General features: G+C 60.0%; 2 protein-coding genes across 14 annotated transcripts in view; one reads left to right on the top strand and one right to left on the bottom strand.

Moving 5' to 3' along the window:
* The window catches only part of LOXL3 (lysyl oxidase like 3), a 29,194-nt gene extending 25,948 nt beyond the window's left edge, over positions 1–3,246 (top strand). For all 11 annotated transcript variants that reach the window (XM_043545091.1, XM_043545089.1, XM_043545090.1 and 8 more), the window contains 4 exons: positions 255–370; positions 563–699; positions 1,569–1,680; positions 2,309–3,246. In XM_043545091.1, the coding sequence (XP_043401026.1) occupies positions 255–370; positions 563–699; positions 1,569–1,680; positions 2,309–2,382 (439 nt within the window). In that variant the 3' untranslated portion in view covers positions 2,383–3,246. The remainder of the gene's footprint in view (positions 1–254; positions 371–562; positions 700–1,568; positions 1,681–2,308) is intronic.
* Positions 3,247–5,974: 2,728 nt separating this feature from the next.
* On the bottom strand, positions 5,975–15,703 carry HTRA2 (HtrA serine peptidase 2). 3 transcript variants are annotated; one of them, XM_043545092.1, is made up of 8 exons: positions 15,304–15,703; positions 13,991–14,225; positions 13,698–13,892; positions 13,398–13,430; positions 12,090–12,198; positions 8,471–8,540; positions 6,750–6,845; positions 5,975–6,402 (listed from the first exon to the last, which is right to left on the bottom strand). In XM_043545092.1, the coding sequence occupies exons 1-8, from the start codon at positions 15,684–15,686 to the stop codon at positions 6,237–6,239; spliced, it is 1,287 nt and encodes a 428-aa protein (XP_043401027.1). In that variant the 5' UTR covers positions 15,687–15,703; the 3' UTR covers positions 5,975–6,236. The 3 variants fall into 3 exon arrangements, with proteins under 3 accessions (XP_043401027.1, XP_037754482.1, XP_037754481.1); XM_037898554.2 differs by having other exon boundaries at positions 13,698–13,889; positions 14,021–14,225; XM_037898553.1 differs by having other exon boundaries at positions 14,021–14,225; positions 15,304–15,701.
* Positions 15,704–15,752: the final 49 nt, after the last annotated feature.

The following is a 15,752-nucleotide window of genomic DNA, read 5'->3' as shown; positions in this document are numbered from 1 at the left end:
CCCACTCCATGCCTCTCTCCGGGCTGCCCCTTACCCAGGGCCATGTCCCCAGGATATTCCCAATATGCCGCCCTCATGCATATCTCTGGGCCGTTTTCCCTCCTCCACCCTCCCAGGCCTCCCCCTGGCTCGCACCCCACCCACTGTGTCTGTCTCTGGGCTCCGCTGTAGCACACCTCTGGGATCCCCCCGTCTCTCGCCCCGCCCACTGTGTGTCTGTGGGTGCAGTGCCTTCGGTTTGTGTCTCTTCCCAGGCACTATCACAGCATGGACATCTTCACCCACTATGACCTCCTGACCCCCAACGGCAGCAAGGTGGCCGAGGGCCACAAGGCCAGCTTCTGCCTGGAGGACACAGAGTGCCAGGAAGGTGGGTGCAGCGTCTTGGCACGGCCAAGAGTCGTGCTGGAAGCGAGGGGAGAGCCCAGGGGTGGGGCTGTGTCTGCCCACTGATCTCTCCTTCCTCTGGGGCTGCCCCGTGGGGAGCTGCTGCCTGTCTCGGGCTGGGCTCGCTGTGGGGCGGAGGGAGGGCCAGGGTAAGTGACCTCACCCCCCGTTCCAGACGTGGCCAAGCGGTATGAATGTGCTAACTTCGGAGAGCAGGGCATCACCGTGGGCTGCTGGGACCTGTACAGGCACGACATCGACTGCCAGTGGATCGACATTACCGATGTCCGGCCCGGCAATTACATCCTGCAGGTACGTGGGGCAGAGGCTGCTGCGCCCTCCCCGTGTGTGTGTGGGCAGCTGCCGGGTACCCGGAGCCCCAGCTGCTGCCGCCTCTTCTCTGCCTCCCGCTTCCTAGCCCGTCAGAGCTTGCTTTCCAGAGTGTGTGTGAGTGCAGTGTGTGTGGGTGGTCGTGTGGAGTGGCTGTGTGCCTGAGTGGGGTCGGGTGTGCACCTGGTGGGAGGGAAGGGGTGGCGTCTGGGCTGGGACGGGCCAGTCTTGGAGGGATGAGTTTATTGGTAGGTGCTGTCCTAGAGCTGAGGTTGCATTTAGTTTGTGGCATGATGGGACCATGGGCTCTGCTCCTGTGGCAGTGAGTTCCACAGTCCAGGGATGGCCTCCAGGACAGTTCTGTCTCCCACTCTCCCCACCTTGGGCTGCCAGGGTCAGTGTCCTGGTGATGTAGCAATCACAGAGGTGTTTCTCAGGGAAGGATCCCCAGGGCGTAGCTGGATTCTGTACTCAGGGGTGAGGCTGTGCAGAGCCAGGCCCTGTGGGGAATGTGGGCCCAGCGCCCTGTGCTGCGGGGTGTGTACCAGATGGAGCTTTCTCAGGCCAGGAGCTTTGTGTATAGCTGGGCCAGCTGCTGAATGTGTGTGTGCGTGTGCAGGGGGGGGACGACACACATCACAGGGAATTAGCATTTAAATTGCCAGCTGCTTAATCACGTATTTAAAATCCTGGCTAACAATACCTCAGCATGGGGCAAGAACTGGGGCGACTGCCATTCTAGGCAGAGAGGGACACAGGGGTACATGGAGCCCTGGCCGGGGGGGATGGAGGAGGGGACACGGGTGTGGCTGCCAGGCAGTCCCTCAGCCCCAGCTTGGTGCCCTTGGCAGGTGGTGATTAACCCCAACTACGAGGTGGCCGAGAGCGACTTCACCAACAACGCCATGAAGTGCAACTGCAAATACGACGGGCATCGCATCTGGGTGCACAACTGCCACATCGGTGCGGGGCCGCGCCAGAGCCCTGGGAGAAAGGGGCAGCCTCACCCGGCACAGTGGGGGGCAGGGCAGCAGAATGCGGTGGGGGTGGTGCAGGCAGGCGGGGAGGCACCAATGTTGGGCACCTCGGGTGATGTGGGGGGTAGGTTTGGGGGGAGAGGAGGTGACATTAGCGGCGGGTGCAGGGCAGGCTGGTGCTGAGGGCGGTGAGGGGTAGGTTTGGGAGAGTGGGAAGAGGGGGGTGTTGAGAGCATGGTGGGATAGGTTTGGGGGATGGTGGGGACTGGGGGGCCCACTGGCTGGGGGTATGGGGCAGGGAGATGGGTGGGAGGGGAGGTGGCACTGGGTGCAGGGCAGGCTGGTACGGAGGGCAGCGTGGGGTAGGTTTTGGGGAGGTGGCATTAGCTACGGGGGCTGGGCAGCGCTGTGAAGTAGGTTTTGAGGGGGTGATGGGGACCGCGGGTGGCGGGGAAGGGGCATTGGTGGCAGGGCAGCGCTGTGGCAGGGTGGTGCTAGGGGCGGGGAGATGGGTAGGAGGGGAGGTGGGATTGGCTTTGGGGGCTGGGCTGCGGCAGGGGGCTGCTGGGGGTGTTCATCCCTCACTGGCGCCTACATCTCACCTCGTACTTCAGGTGACGCCTTCAGTGAAGAGGCCAACAAGCGGTTTGAACAGTACCCAGGACAGCTCAACAACCAGATTGTATAGTGACCCGCTGTCCCCTCCCACGCCCCCCAGAGACGGCCATCTCCCCCACCGCTCCCCCACACGCCGGGTGCTCCGAGGAGGAAGCAGTTTGTCCCGGGCTGGCAGCGTCACGTCCCCGGCTGGCTTGCGGGGCTCCGCGGTGCGAGAAACTGTGCCTAGCAGCAGCTGCTCCAAGCCAGGTGCAGCCTCTGGCCCGGCCTGGCCGTGGAGTCCTCGGGTGTCTCTGAATCTCGGGCAGGATTTTCTTGGGCTGAGGTGGCCACCATGTTCTTGCCTGGCCGTGCAGGGCCTGACAGGAGGTAGGTGCTGGGCACTGCGCCCCATGGCACCCAGCCCTGCTCAGGGAGAACTGTGGACTTCTACCACCGGGCAGTATGGGGGCTTCCCCACCTCCTTGTGGGGCTGAGGTGCAGCATGACACCAAGCAGGGCAGGGTTAGAGCCGGGGCCAAATCTGGCAGCTTCCTCTCCCTGGGAGGGTTGGAGAGGTGTGTGGATGGCCATCTGGTGCTCCAGCTCTTGCCCCCCATCCTCTCCTCCCACCGCTGCCACGCTCATCCTGCCCCTCCGCCCCACTGGCCTTGACCAGCACCCCCAGCCGTTCTCCTGCCCGGCCGACACAGGAACCTCATGGAGGAGCGAGCAACGGCTCCAGGCACCTTACACAGCGTCCCTAAGCCTATGCCACCTGCAGGGCTGGCCGGGTCTGGGCCCTGTCACGCCTTTCTCTGTACAGTAGCGTGTCTATGTACTTGAAGAGCTAAACCATGTCAGGCAGCCCTGGGCCCTGCTTCCCCGACTGTGGCAGGGATGCCCCCATTTCTTAGTTGTCATTTTATTTTCTGTATAAAAGTGACGGTCTGTTTCCCTGAGTGCTACTGCCTGGTTTTTCCCGAGCTACAGGCGGGGGTTTCCTGCCTGGCCAGGGGAGAGCCTGGCCCTGAGACAAACCAGGGCAGCACAGGCCTGCTGCTCATGCCCACAGCTCCCAGCAAGGGTAGGTGCCCGCATGGAGAACATGGGAATGGGGGCTCAGCTGCAGTGCACGTGCCAGCCCCGGCACCAGCAGTGAAGGGCAGAATGGCTTTGCCCTGTCCCTGACAGGGGAAGCCTCAGGAGGGGGAGCCCAGTGCTCCCTGGGCCACAGGCTGGGCAGCTGCTCCTGCAAAGGGTGCGGTAGGGCTCACTGCCCCACAGCCTGGGGGTGTGGGAATGCCACCCAATGAACCTGAGGCAAACCCCAGGAGGGCCAACGCCCTGAGGGCTTGAGCATGGCTGGAGCCACTGAAAGAGGCAGCTGCAGGGGACCTCTGCCTGCAAGCTGGGATGTGGGGGGTCAGCTGCTAGGAGATAAAGGAAGCCCAGGCTGGGGGCAGAGCTGGGCCTGGCCCCAGGGAGTGGGGTTTGTTGGTGCAACAGCAGGGGGCAGACTGCAGAGCTTGCGGGGGGGGGGGGGGGTGACAGAAAGAGAGAATGGTGATAGGGCTGTGCCTGGGGACAAACTGTCCTGGGCCAACGCCCAAAACGGTTCCAACACAAGCCCCTGGCTCCGGCAGTTTGCCTGTGGCCCCACCAGACATGGCTTGGCAGCCCCAGAACTGCTGAACCCTCCCTCTGGACGAGGCGTGTCAGCAGGAGCAGCTGGGGCCTGGAGCCAGCCCTCTGCCCCCAAATGCATGGGGCTGTTGCTGGCTGGGCCCAGCCCGCAAGGAGGCGTGGGGGCCAGCTCACAGCTGTCACTGGGCCCCTAATGCACCACTGAGGCAATGGCCCAGCCTGGCCTTGCTGCAGCAGGACCGCAGGCAGGCTGAGCCTCAGGGCCATGAGATGCAGGCGCATGGCAGCCCAGCACCTGGACCCCAGGGCACCAGAATTCACCTGGGCAGGGCATCTGGTGTGCATGGCCCAGCATCCTGCACCCAGGCCTAGGCACCCATGTCCCAAATGGGCATGATCAGGGCAGGAAGCCTGAGAAGTAGCAACAGGTGCCACTGCAGAGGCCCAGAGCCAGCCCAGGGACAGCAAGAATCGGAGGCAAGTTGGTTGGGCTAGGAGAGCAGGGCCCCGGGGTGGGTAGCCCAGCTGCCACCACTGAAGCTGGATTGAGGGGGAAGCCAGGCCAGACTAGTGGAGATCACTCACACAGGAGAGGTGGGGGCAACATAAGCAACTGCATGGGGAGCTGCCCGGGCTGGGGTGGGGGAAGGTGCTGGCTCCTGGCTCTGGAAAGAGCCATGGCATGGCTGCTACCACAGCTCTTTCCCCCCGCAAGCAAGTGCCCCTCCTCCCTGGCTGGGGTTTGGTGTAGAACAAATTCCACTGGAGGGGCCAGGACCAGGACTGGCTGTGAAAGGAGGCCTCTATGCTGGGCTGTTTTTCCTCAGTCTCGGAGTACTTCAGAGCTGCCTCCCCACCCAGCACTGAGCTCCTTTCATACGTTAAAGCAGCCACATGGCAGGGCAGCCCAGAGCCCCAGCCCAGCCATACAGCTGCTCTCCTGCTGGCAGCATTTCCCCACCCTGGGCCCAGCTGGCTGCTCCCTGGCGCAGGGAATTCCAGGAATTGGGGAAGAGCATGGAGCTGCTGGTTCCCAGAATGCCACGCTGGGAGCTCCCTGCTGCAGGGCCCAGGGACAGGAACAAACAGCCCAGCCAGCAGCAGCAGGGCAGTGAGAGGCGAGCAGGTCCCTGCTCCCCAGCCAGTGCATGCAGGAGACCAAGGCAACCCTGTGGCTGTTGCTAGGTCAGGCAGGAAGTCTCAACCCCACAGCTAAGGGGAGCACATCCAGGGGGCCAGCCCCTCACTGCCCCACCCTCCCTGAGCCCTGGGGGAAGCAGCAGCCTGGGAGTGAGTGGGGCAGGTCTCCCTTTGTGAGGAGCTGGAAGGGGAGCACTCCAGCCCCCAGTGATCAGGCAGCTGGCCTTGAGGCTCCAAGGGACAGGTCTAGGCCCAGGGGAAGAGCTGGCCAGGACTGACACACATGTCCCCCTCCTGGCAGAAGCCAGGGCTCAGTTCAGATCCAGTACTGCAGCCCTTCTCACAGTGACCTGAGAGCAGCAGAGCCTGGAGACCATGCAGCGACTGGAAGTGATCTGAGCAGAACACTGCCTGCCAAGTCCCAGAGCATGAACTTCCCTCACCCCCACAGAGCAGCAGCAGCTGTAAGCAGTGCAGGGGCAGGCTCAGCCTGGGTGCAAGAAGTGCTGACACCAGCCCTGGCACTTCCCCCTGGCCCCACGCCACAGCCACGCGGCCCTAATCCTGTGATGACGGGAGCCCCTGCAGCCCAGAAGGGAGATGCCATGTCGGTGAGCAGGAATCAGATCACAAACCCCACCGCGATCCCCGAGCAGGGCCAGAGCCCAGCCTGCCCTCCTCAGCGCATGGCTAAAACAAGCAGATCAGCGGCTGGGGGGGCTGCATCTCCAGGATGCCCTTGGCAAAACTCCGACACCTGCCCTTGTCTGGCTCTGACTGCAAGGGGAGAGCCCCCACCCTGCCAGAGCCGGGGGTACCCATCCCAGGAGTGGCCCTGCCTAGCTGCAGCTGGACGCAGGCTCCCCCAGCCTCAGGAGGGAAGCAAGGCCCATGGCTGAGGGTTCCCCAAGAGAGGTTTAATGGGGATGAGGGAAGCAGACAGCAGCCGCCCTGCCATAAGCCAGTTCCAGGACCAGCCCCGCTGGCTGGGGCGTTTCAGGCTCTTGCGAAGGCCCTGAGTCTCCTCTGTGCCGCCCTGTCTGGCAGCACAGGACCTCCTGCCTGTCACCCTGAGCCTCTCACTCGGTTTGTGTGCTTCAAGCTAAGGCCCAGTGCCCAGGCCAAGTCCATTGCGCCCCCTGCCAGCTGGGCAGCTCTCTACTCCGTGACCTCAGGGCTGACGTTCACCAGCAGCACATCATGGCCTCGCCGCACCAGCAGGGTCAGGCTGTTCTGCGTCCGCACAGCCTCGTAGATGTCCTCTGCGCGCCGCACCGCCTGCCCATTGATCTCCTGCACAACATCACCCGCCTTCAGGCCCGCCCTGTCGAGAGAGCAGACACCAGCATGCTGGGGGTCCGGCAGTGATGTATGCAGATCCTCTCCCCCACAGAGCCCTGCCCCAGGCAGATAGGGATGTGGAAGTCTGGCCCCACCTAGAGCAGCTGGCTGGCTCTGGGTTGTGGCCCCCCTGGGAAAGCTGCAGTGTACCGAGGTGAGTGCAGCCCTCCCAGCCCGGACAGGTTAATCCCGTCAGGAACACACTGGCTGCTGGTTCAAGCTGCCTGGGGGCAGGGGATGGGCACTGAGTCCACAGTGAGCACCCTGCTTTCTGGCCCCCAACCCCCCACAGCAGCTAGCGTCAGGACCTTCCTTGTAAGCAGCACTTACTGATGGGCTGGGGAGCCGATGATCACCTTGTGGATCAGGACCCCGTACGAGACATCAGGGAAGCTGGAGTCTCGCAGCTTCAGCTCGGCCAGGATACTGCAGAGAGAGAGCGCGCGCATCACTGAAACACCACCCAGCCAGAGGGCCCTGGCGAGGGGCTGAGGACACCATGTCCCAGCACTGGAGCAGCCTCACCAGGCAATCAGCTCCTCATGGGGAACAGAGCACGAAGCCACCAGGTGGGACTTTCCCCGGCCCTTCGACCCGAGAGAGGCCCCAGCAGCCAAGCCTGCCTCGCCCCCAGCCACACTGAGGGGACAAGGAAGCAGAGCCGCTGCCCATCCCCGTGTGCCCCTGACACACAGCAGTCCCCCAAGGACAAGGCAGCCGGAAAAGAAAGTGGGAGATGCCAGGCAGGACCAGAGCCAGCCTGCACCCAGCCCAGTTGCCCATCCCTGAGAACGGCCAGCAGTAGACGCCCCAGCAGCAGCCCTGCCATAGGGAGGCCAGGTCAACCTGCCCCGGGAAAGTCCCCTCCTGACCTGGCAGCAGGCAGGTTCTAGCTCTGCCACACATGTGCTGTTCTAACTGGGCCATTGTCTCCTGCCCCTCTCCAGGACTCAGCCGCGCTCCCCCAAGAAAAAGCAGACTCGCCAGCACACGGAGCACACTGGCGCCATCTCCTGGACACCAAGAAATGCAGTTTAAGAAATCAACCACCACCATTAACCCTGATTCAAGGAGACGCGAGTGGCATCTCCCCTTCCAGCACCCCAAGAAGGGGATGTAAAAGACCAAGGGCACCAAGCAGCAGGATCCTCAGGCCTACCTGGAAGCAGGACTCAAGAGCAGAGCATAAGCTCATAGCAAAGGCAGCAGTACCTGTCCCCATTCCCAGGGAGTGCTCGGGGGAAGATGCCTGCTGGTTCATGCCACGGCATTCTTTTGTTGGACCACCGCACTACTAACCCCACTAACAGACTGAGCTCCGAGAGTCAACTAAAGGTACATCCCAAGGCCCAGCCAGCCAGAGACCCACAAAGTCCCTTATGCAGCTGAGCCTGAAAGCTCCAGCCGGCCAAGACACTTCAAGGCTCAGTGGAGGCACACAGGTATTCCAGTGCCATCCTTCGGTGCACTGCCAGGGGCTGCCTGACTACAACATCCCAGAGCACGTCATAAAGCAGCGTATGGGGAATGCAGAACTCTGGCCACCTGCCATGGAACACAAGAGCTGACTTTTGTTACTGTTGCCTGGCGATTTCCCATAACCCCAAATGGGCAATTTGCATTCCTCCGGAATGACACAACTTCTCCATAATTGCTGTGCAAGACCATGGTGGCCTGCGGTTACACAGTAAATTTCAAGATGCCTGGTGTTGGGCAGAGATGAGAATAGCTCTCTCTGTCCAACTCAGCTAAGAGACGGCTGGGAAGGTGTGATGGGAGGCTGAATCTCCCTGGGAACTCATCTGCCAGGGCGAGGGCTGGGCGCCCTGCCCCTAGGGATGCTCCCCTAAACTGCAGCGAGCACAAGTAAACTAATTGGCCTGGGGTGAGGTGGGACCCACGGGGGCTTTTCCAACTGCAGAGTGATTCTCTGTCTGGGTTCCTGGAGTTGGGGGGTGACAGGCTCCCCTCTCCAGCTTGCTTTCCCAAGAGACTCTGGCCCCCAGGAAAGCTCTGGAAGCATCACTCGGCCCCAGACTCAGGACACATACCTGGGGGTCAGTGTTAGCATCATCACCCCAATGTAGCGGCGCTTCATCTCCGTGCTGCCAAACCAGGAGCCTGTAAGAGGAAAGGGAACCAGGTCTAGGAAGCCCAGGAAGGGACCTGTGTGAGCATGCTCCCTCTCCCTTCACAGCACAAGGCCAGTCCAGCTGGGTCACTCCTCAATCACCTTACAACAGAGGGAGGGGCTCCAGCCCAGGAGAAAACCATGCTCCGCTCCCAGGCTGCAGCCTGCCAGTTCCATCCCACGCATCCACCCCCTACAGGGCAAGTATCACATGGGGAAACAGCGGCTGGGGGCTGGGAGAGCAGGGACACCCCAGATCATTGCCAACATCCTAACTGCAGCTGCTCTGCCATCCAGACCCACCACGCACAGACTGGGGCTGCCGTTGTGTAGAGAGCCCAGATTCTGGTCAAGGCCCTGAGTAGATCCCCAGAGCATCCTGCCAACCCATAGGCAGAGAGGCCCAAAGTCAGAGTTTAAGGCCAGAAGCGACCCTCAGATCAATCTAGTCTGACCTCCTGTACATCACAGGCCACTGAATTTCACCCAGGAAGCCCTGCACTGAGCCCAAGAGCTTGTAATTACGAATGGCTACTGAGCCAGACCAACGATCCATCGAGCTCAGTATCCTGGGTTCTGACAGTGGCTGGTGCCAGATGCTTCAAAGGGAATGAACAGAACAGGGCAATTAGCAAGTGACACATCCCCTGTCATCCAGTCCCAGCTTCAGGCAGCCAGAGGCTAGGGACACCCAGAGCATGGGGCTGCGTCCCTGACCATCTTGGCTAATAGCCATTGATGGACCTATCCTCCAGGAACTTATCTAACTCTTTTCTGAACCCTGTTATACTTTTGGCCTTCACAAAATCCAGTGGCAGCAAGTTCCACAGGTTGACTATGTGCTGTGTGAAGAAGGTACTTTATATTTGTTTTAAATCTGCTGCCAATAATTTCATTGGGTGATTCCTGATTCTTGTGTTATGTGAAGAGGTATATAACACTTCCTTATTCACCTTCTCCACACCAGCCATGATTTTATAGATCTCTATCACATCCCCCTCAGTCTCATCTTTTCTAAGATGAACAGTCCCAGCCTCTTTAATCTCTCATATGGAAGCAGTTTCCATATCCCTATGTTGACCTTCTCTGTGCCTTTTCCAATTCTAATATATTATTTTTGAGATAGGGCAACCAGAACTGCATGCAAGCTGTGGGCATACCATGGATTTATATAGAGGCAACATGGTATTTTCTGTTTTACTGTCTGTCCCTTTCCTAACCGTTCCTATCACGATTCGCTTTTTTGACTGTCGCTGCACATTGAGCGGATGTTTTCAGAGAACTATCCACAGCGACTCCCAAGATTTCTCTTTAATGGTAACAGCTAATTTAGACCCCATTGTTTTATATGTATAGTTGGGATTATGTTTTCCAAGGTGCATTAACTTTGCATTTATCAACTCTGAATTTCATCTGCCACTTTGTTGCACAATCACCCAGTTTTGTCAGATTTTAACTTTGTAACTCTTCAGTCTGCTCTGGACCCATCTTGAGTAATTTTGTATCATCTGAAAGCTTTGTCACCTCACTGTTCACCCCTTTTTCCAGATCATTTACGAATATGTTGAATAGGCCTGGGCCCAGTACAGACCCTTGGGGAACACCACTATTTACCTCTCTCCATTCTGAAAACTCACCATTTATTCCCATCCTTTGTTTCCTATCTTTTAACCAGTTACTGATCCATGAGAGGACCTTCCCCCTTATCCCATGACAGCTTACTTTGCTTAAGAGCCTTTGGTGAGGGACCTTGTCAAAGGCTTTCTAGAAAGCCAAGTATACTATATCCACTGGATCATCCCTTGTTCGCATGCCTGTTGACCCCCTCAAAGAATTCTAATAGATTGCGGAGTCATGATTTCCCTTTACAAAATCTGGTGACTTTTCCCCAACAAATTGTGTTAATCTCTGTGTCCGATAATTCTGTTCTTTACTACAGTTTCAGCCAGTTTGCTTGGTACTGAAGTTAGGCTTAGTGGCCTGTAATTCCAGGATCGCCTCTGGAGTCTTTTAAAAATATTAGTATCATGATGGTAATCCTCCAAACATCTGATACAGAAGCTGATTTAAGCAACAGGTTAGATACCCCAATTAATAGTTTTGCAATTTCGTATTTCAATTTATTCAGAACTCTTGGGTGAATTTTGTCCTGGTGACTTATTACTGTTTAATTGATCGATTTGTTCCAAAACCTCTTCTATTGATACCTCAATCTGGGACAGTTCCTCAGATTTCTCATCTAAAAAGAATGTCTCAAGTGTTGGAATCTCCCTCTCATCCTCAGCCATGCAGACCAATACAAAGTTCATTTAGCTGTTCGGCAATGGCTTTATCGTCCTTGAGTGCTCCTTAAGCACTTTGATTGTCCAGTGGCCCCACAGATTGTTTGGCAGACTTCCTGCTTTTGATAGGCTTAAATTTTTTGCTGTTTTTGAGTATTTTGCTAGTTGCTATACAAATTCTTTTTAGGTCTGCCTAATTGTACTTTGTGTTTGTCAAAGGCATCTTCCAGAAAGGCGTCGCATCTGGATTTAAAGACATCAAGTGATGGAGAATCCACTGCTTCCCTTGCGAGTTTTTTTTAAAATCTGAATTTGTCTGGCTTCAAATTCCAGCCCCCGGTTCCTGTTCTGCCTGTCTCTGCTAGATTAAAGAGCCTGTTAGTGCCCGGTATTTGCTCCCTGTGTACGTGCCCAGCCACTAATCAGGTCACCTGTATTTATTGCTTTTATAAAGAGCTCAGTTTGTTTAAGTCTCTCACAGCAGGGCATGTTCTCCAGCCCTCAAACCATCTGTGGCTCTACTCTGCACCAGCTCCAATTTTTTGATGTCCTGTTTAAAATGTAGGCACCAGAACTGAATGCAACATTTCAGTATTGGTCCCAGCAGCCCTTCTGGAGCCCTGAGGTGCCAGTTATCCAGTCTGCTGCTTTGAAAGTGGTTCTCCCTAGCAGCTGCTGTTTAACATCCTCCTCACTGGTGAGTTAAATCTTGGAGGAGTTGCACCCAGACAGTGTCTCTTTCCTGTTGCACCACATAGGCCCCAGGGAGCAGGTGGGCACTCATGGCCTCTTACCGCTCAGTCCCCCCATACCAGGATGGGAGAGCTCCCTGGCCCCTTTGCAGTTAGGGACACAGCTGCTAAAGCCTGAACCGCAGAACTGCACTGCCTTCCCTCAAAAGACAGATGGGCCCCGGCTCCCTTCTCCAGAACCCGGCTGTGCTCAGGCACCTCTGCCTGGCTCCATCCCTTCCAGCCCCCCTGCTACCATAGCTGAGAAGAGGAGAACCAGCCTGCAGTGGAGGGGGGCTGGGGACAGCCCAGGGAGACTATGTCTCTGCCTGGAAGGGTCCCTCAAGGGGACAGGCTTTTCCCTTGGACTCTGACATGCCGGGGACAGGTTGAGACCCGGTCCTCTGCCAGGGATAGATGAATGACAGCCCCAGCAAGAAGTTTGGAGTGGGTGCTCCTATCCCCCACGCCCCCCAGCTCTGCTCCACTCCCTCTGCCTGTATCTCCCCTGCACCAGCACACTCACTTTTGCGCTGTTCCCCCTTCTGCAAGAATTCCCGCAGCCGGTCCGAGGGGATGGCGAAGGAGATACCTGAAGTCACCTTCATTGTATTCACCCCAATCACTTCGCCGTCCTGCCGGGAGACAATCACCATACAAGCCAAGCAAGGTACCAGCCATCCCTCCTGACCCACAGTTTACCCCCTTGCAAGGAGAAGAGGGACATGGCACTAGGCAGGACTCAAGCTCAGCCCATCCAGGCTTCCACCAATTTGCTCCCAACACACACTTGGCTGGGGGTGGGTCAGGCAGTGGTTACTCTCACAGGGGCGAGCAGGTCCCACTGGCTGTGGGGGCCACATAGCCCTTCTTCTGTGCCTTATAAGTACCAGACCCCAGTCCAGTTACCCCCAGTTTTGGAGTGTGGCTCGGTTCAGGTCAGAGCCCCCTGGGCTGTGGGCAGGTGTTACGAATTACACCCGGTAGGACACGCACACAAGTGCTACGAATTACACCCGGTAGGACACGCACACAAGTGCTACGAATTACACCCGGTAGGACACACACAGTTCGAATCTAGGCTGAGGCACAGAAATAAAGTCCACAACTGCAGAGTTCCCAAAAGACACTAAGTTTATTACGCTCGAGCGTGGTGCCCCCCTGCTAGCCAGGAGGGGACCCTAAATACAGATTATACAAAGGTTATATACTTTTTAGCAAAGCATGTTGCCCTCGTGCATCGGAAACCTTAGCCAATAAACAAACCCTTGTCTTATCTACCACCTATCCCTGCTTGGTGCATTCCTCCTGCTATACCAGTATGTTAATTACACAGCATGGTCCTAAAGCCATGCATCAGTAACTTTTATTATCAGGATGGGAGGCCTCACATCAAGGCCAAGAGACAGGGAGTTAGAGACTGACAAAAACCAGATACTGCAAATCAAGGCAGGCTGGAGACAAGGAGGAGGATTTTCACACGGATTCGGTATCTAAGGATTACTCCTCCTGGTGTATGATGTGCTGGCATTTAGACAATGGTGGGCCCCAAACCAAAATGGAGTCACATGTGCTAACTTTTCCTTAACAGCAGGGCCTGGGAGATGAGCATCTTGGGTCAAGCTGCTGCCTCACCTGTCCCACCAAGGGTCTGATTCAATGCTCCCAGTGGAATATGAAGGGTCCCGGCTGCCTCATCTCTGTACTTCCTGCTGGCAGCATGAGGTGGGCACCCCCCTTCCACAGAGCAAATGAGACAGGGCTGGAGCACCCAGCCCAAACGGGCACCACATTCTCTCCCAGAAATGGCTAACGCCCAAATAGCAGCACTTACCAGGTTGACGAGGGGGCCCCCTGAGTTCCCGAACTGCAGCAGGAGAGAGAGGGGGAGAGTCAGGCCCCAGCAGCAACATTCCCACCGGAACACAGCCCCTGGGGAAAATAACCCAGATCCCCTGCCTCGCGCCCCCTCCTGCTTTCCGGCTCATCCTACAGGATGCCCTCTGAAACCTCAGTACATGCAGGCCCCCTTCCCTGGCTCCACCCACCACCCCAAACAGCAGTATGGTGGCTTCAGCCAGGCCCCCCACTGCCCTCCCCAGCCCCCGATTGCCCTGCCCCCCACTCCCCTTACATCTATGGCGGCGTCGGTCTGGATGTACTCCATGTTGGAATCGGCCAGGCCCAGCTCCTGGCTGCCCCGCTGGGCAGAGCTGACGATGCCAGAGGTGATGGTGTTCTGTAGAGCAAAAGGGCTGCCCATAGCCACAACAAACTCACCTTGGCGCACCTCTGAGGAGCGGCCCAGGGGCAGCGTGGGCAGAGGCTGCTGTGGGGGGAGAGAAAGACAGGTCAGCGCAGGGGCATTGGAGTAGGCTGAGAACTCCCAGCCTTGTGGGCAGATGAGGCCAAGAAAAGGCTGCGCACCCCTGGTTGTGCACCTGGCTCCCCACACACCTTGGGGTTGATTTTGATAGTGGCAATATCTGCCACCTGGTCAACCTCCCGGACCACAGCATCGTAGAGCTCCCCGCTAGCCAGCTTCACCCGCAGCCGCCGCCGATTCGCCACCACGTGGGCATTGGTCACGATGAGGCCATCCGGGGACACCACAAAGCCAGAGCCATTAGAGATGGGCACTTCCCGGCCCGAGAAGGGATGCCTGCGGGACAAGAGCCAGAGGCAGCTGTGGGGAGAGCCAGGGTCAGCGCGGTGGGAGGCACCCACCTCCGTAATCGGCAACCCCTTTACTGGAGACACAGGCCCCCTTCCTGCCCATCGGCCACCTCTCCCGCGGCCAGGGCGCCCGCCTCCTTCTGACCAGAGCACCCGACGGGGCCAGGCCCCTGCCACCAATCAAGACCACTACCTAGGGGGGCTGGCGCACAGGCGGTACCTGCCCAGGATCTCGATGTAGACCAGCGCGGGGGCGGGGGCCGGCTCTGGGGGGGGGGGGCGGGGGGGGTGCCCGGGGGAGGGGCGGCGCGGGCCGGGGGAGAAGGGTCGGGGGCCCGGCGCTGGGCGCAAGCCGGTACCTGCCCAGGATCTCGATGTAGACCAGCGCGGGGGCGGGCGCGGGGGGTCCGGAGGAGGGCGGGCAGGGGGAGCCGAGGGGGGGAGGGTCGGGGGGGTCCAGAGGAGGGCAGGCCGGGGGGGCCGGTACCTGCCCAGGATCTCGATGTAGACCAGCGCGGGGGCGGGGGCCGGCTCTGGGGGGGGGGCGCGGAGGAGTGCGGGCAGGGGGAGCCGAGGGGGGGAGGGTCGGGGGGGTCCGGAGGAGGGCGGGCCAGGGGGGGTCGGGGGGGCCGGTACCTGCCCAGGATCTCGATGTAGACCAGCGCGGGGGCGGGGGCCGGCTCTGGGGGGGGGGGGGCGGAGGAGGGCGGGCAGGGGGAGCCGAGGGGGGGAGGGTCGGGGGGGTCCGGAGGAGGGCGGGCCAGGGGGGCCGGTACCTGCCCAGGATCTCGATGTAGACCAGCGCGGGGGCGGGGGCCGGCGCGGGCGGGGGGGGGGCGGAGGAGGGCGGGCCGGGGGAGCCGAGGGGGGGAGGGTCGGGGGGGTCCGGAGGAGGGCGGGCCGGGGGGGGCCGGTACCTGCCCAGGATCTCGATGTAGACCAGCGCGGGGGCGGGGGCCGGCTCTGGGGGGGGGGCGGAGGAGGGCGGGCAGGGGGAGCCGAGGGGGGGAGGGTCGGGGGGGTCCGGAGGAGGGCGGGCCGGGAGGGGTCGGGGGGGCCGGTACCTGCCCAGGATCTCGATGTAGACCAGCGCGGGGGCGGTTTTCTGCACCACGTCGGCGATGAAGTTGAAGGCGGCGCGGGCGGAGCCGGGGGGCCGGGAGGAGCCGGGGGGCGGCGCGGGCGGAGCCGGCACCGCGGCGCGCACCGGGGGCAGCAGCGCGGGCCGGTCTCGGTCTCGGGCCCGGAGCAGCAGCAGCAGCAGCGCCCCGGCCCCGGCCCCCGCCAGCGCCCAGCGGGCCCGGCCTCCGGGAGGCGGCGGCGGCTCCCCGCGGTCGGGGCAGGGAGCGGCCGCCAGGCCCCGCGTCGGCCCCGAGACCCGCGTCGGCCCCAGCAGGGCCCGGCCCCGCCAGGCCGCTCGCACGCCGAGCGCCCGGGCCGCCGCCATTCTGCGCGCGCCGAGCCCGGGGCAGGCCGGGAGATGGAGTCCCGCGCGGGGCATGCTGGGATATGG

The sequence above is a fragment of the Chelonia mydas genome, chromosome 4, assembly GCF_015237465.2.
Source record: "Chelonia mydas isolate rCheMyd1 chromosome 4, rCheMyd1.pri.v2, whole genome shotgun sequence".
In the NCBI taxonomy this organism is placed as follows: Eukaryota; Metazoa; Chordata; order Testudines; family Cheloniidae; genus Chelonia; species Chelonia mydas.
This window is presented reverse-complemented; position numbering and strand designations above follow the sequence as displayed.

Excerpts from the sequence above, each read along its gene's own strand:
- HTRA2 (XM_043545092.1), bottom strand. The coding sequence starts at position 15,686 with ATGGCGGCGGCCCGGGCGCTCGGCGTGCGAGCGGCCTGGCGGGGCCGG. Across the intron at positions 6,846-8,470 it reads ATGCTAACACTGACCCCCAG|TATCCTGGCCGAGCTGAAGC; the intron begins GTATGTGTCCTG and ends CTCTCTCTGCAG. Across the intron at positions 6,403-6,749 it reads ATCGGCTCCCCAGCCCATCA|GGCGGGCCTGAAGGCGGGTG; the intron begins GTAAGTGCTGCT and ends CTCTCTCGACAG.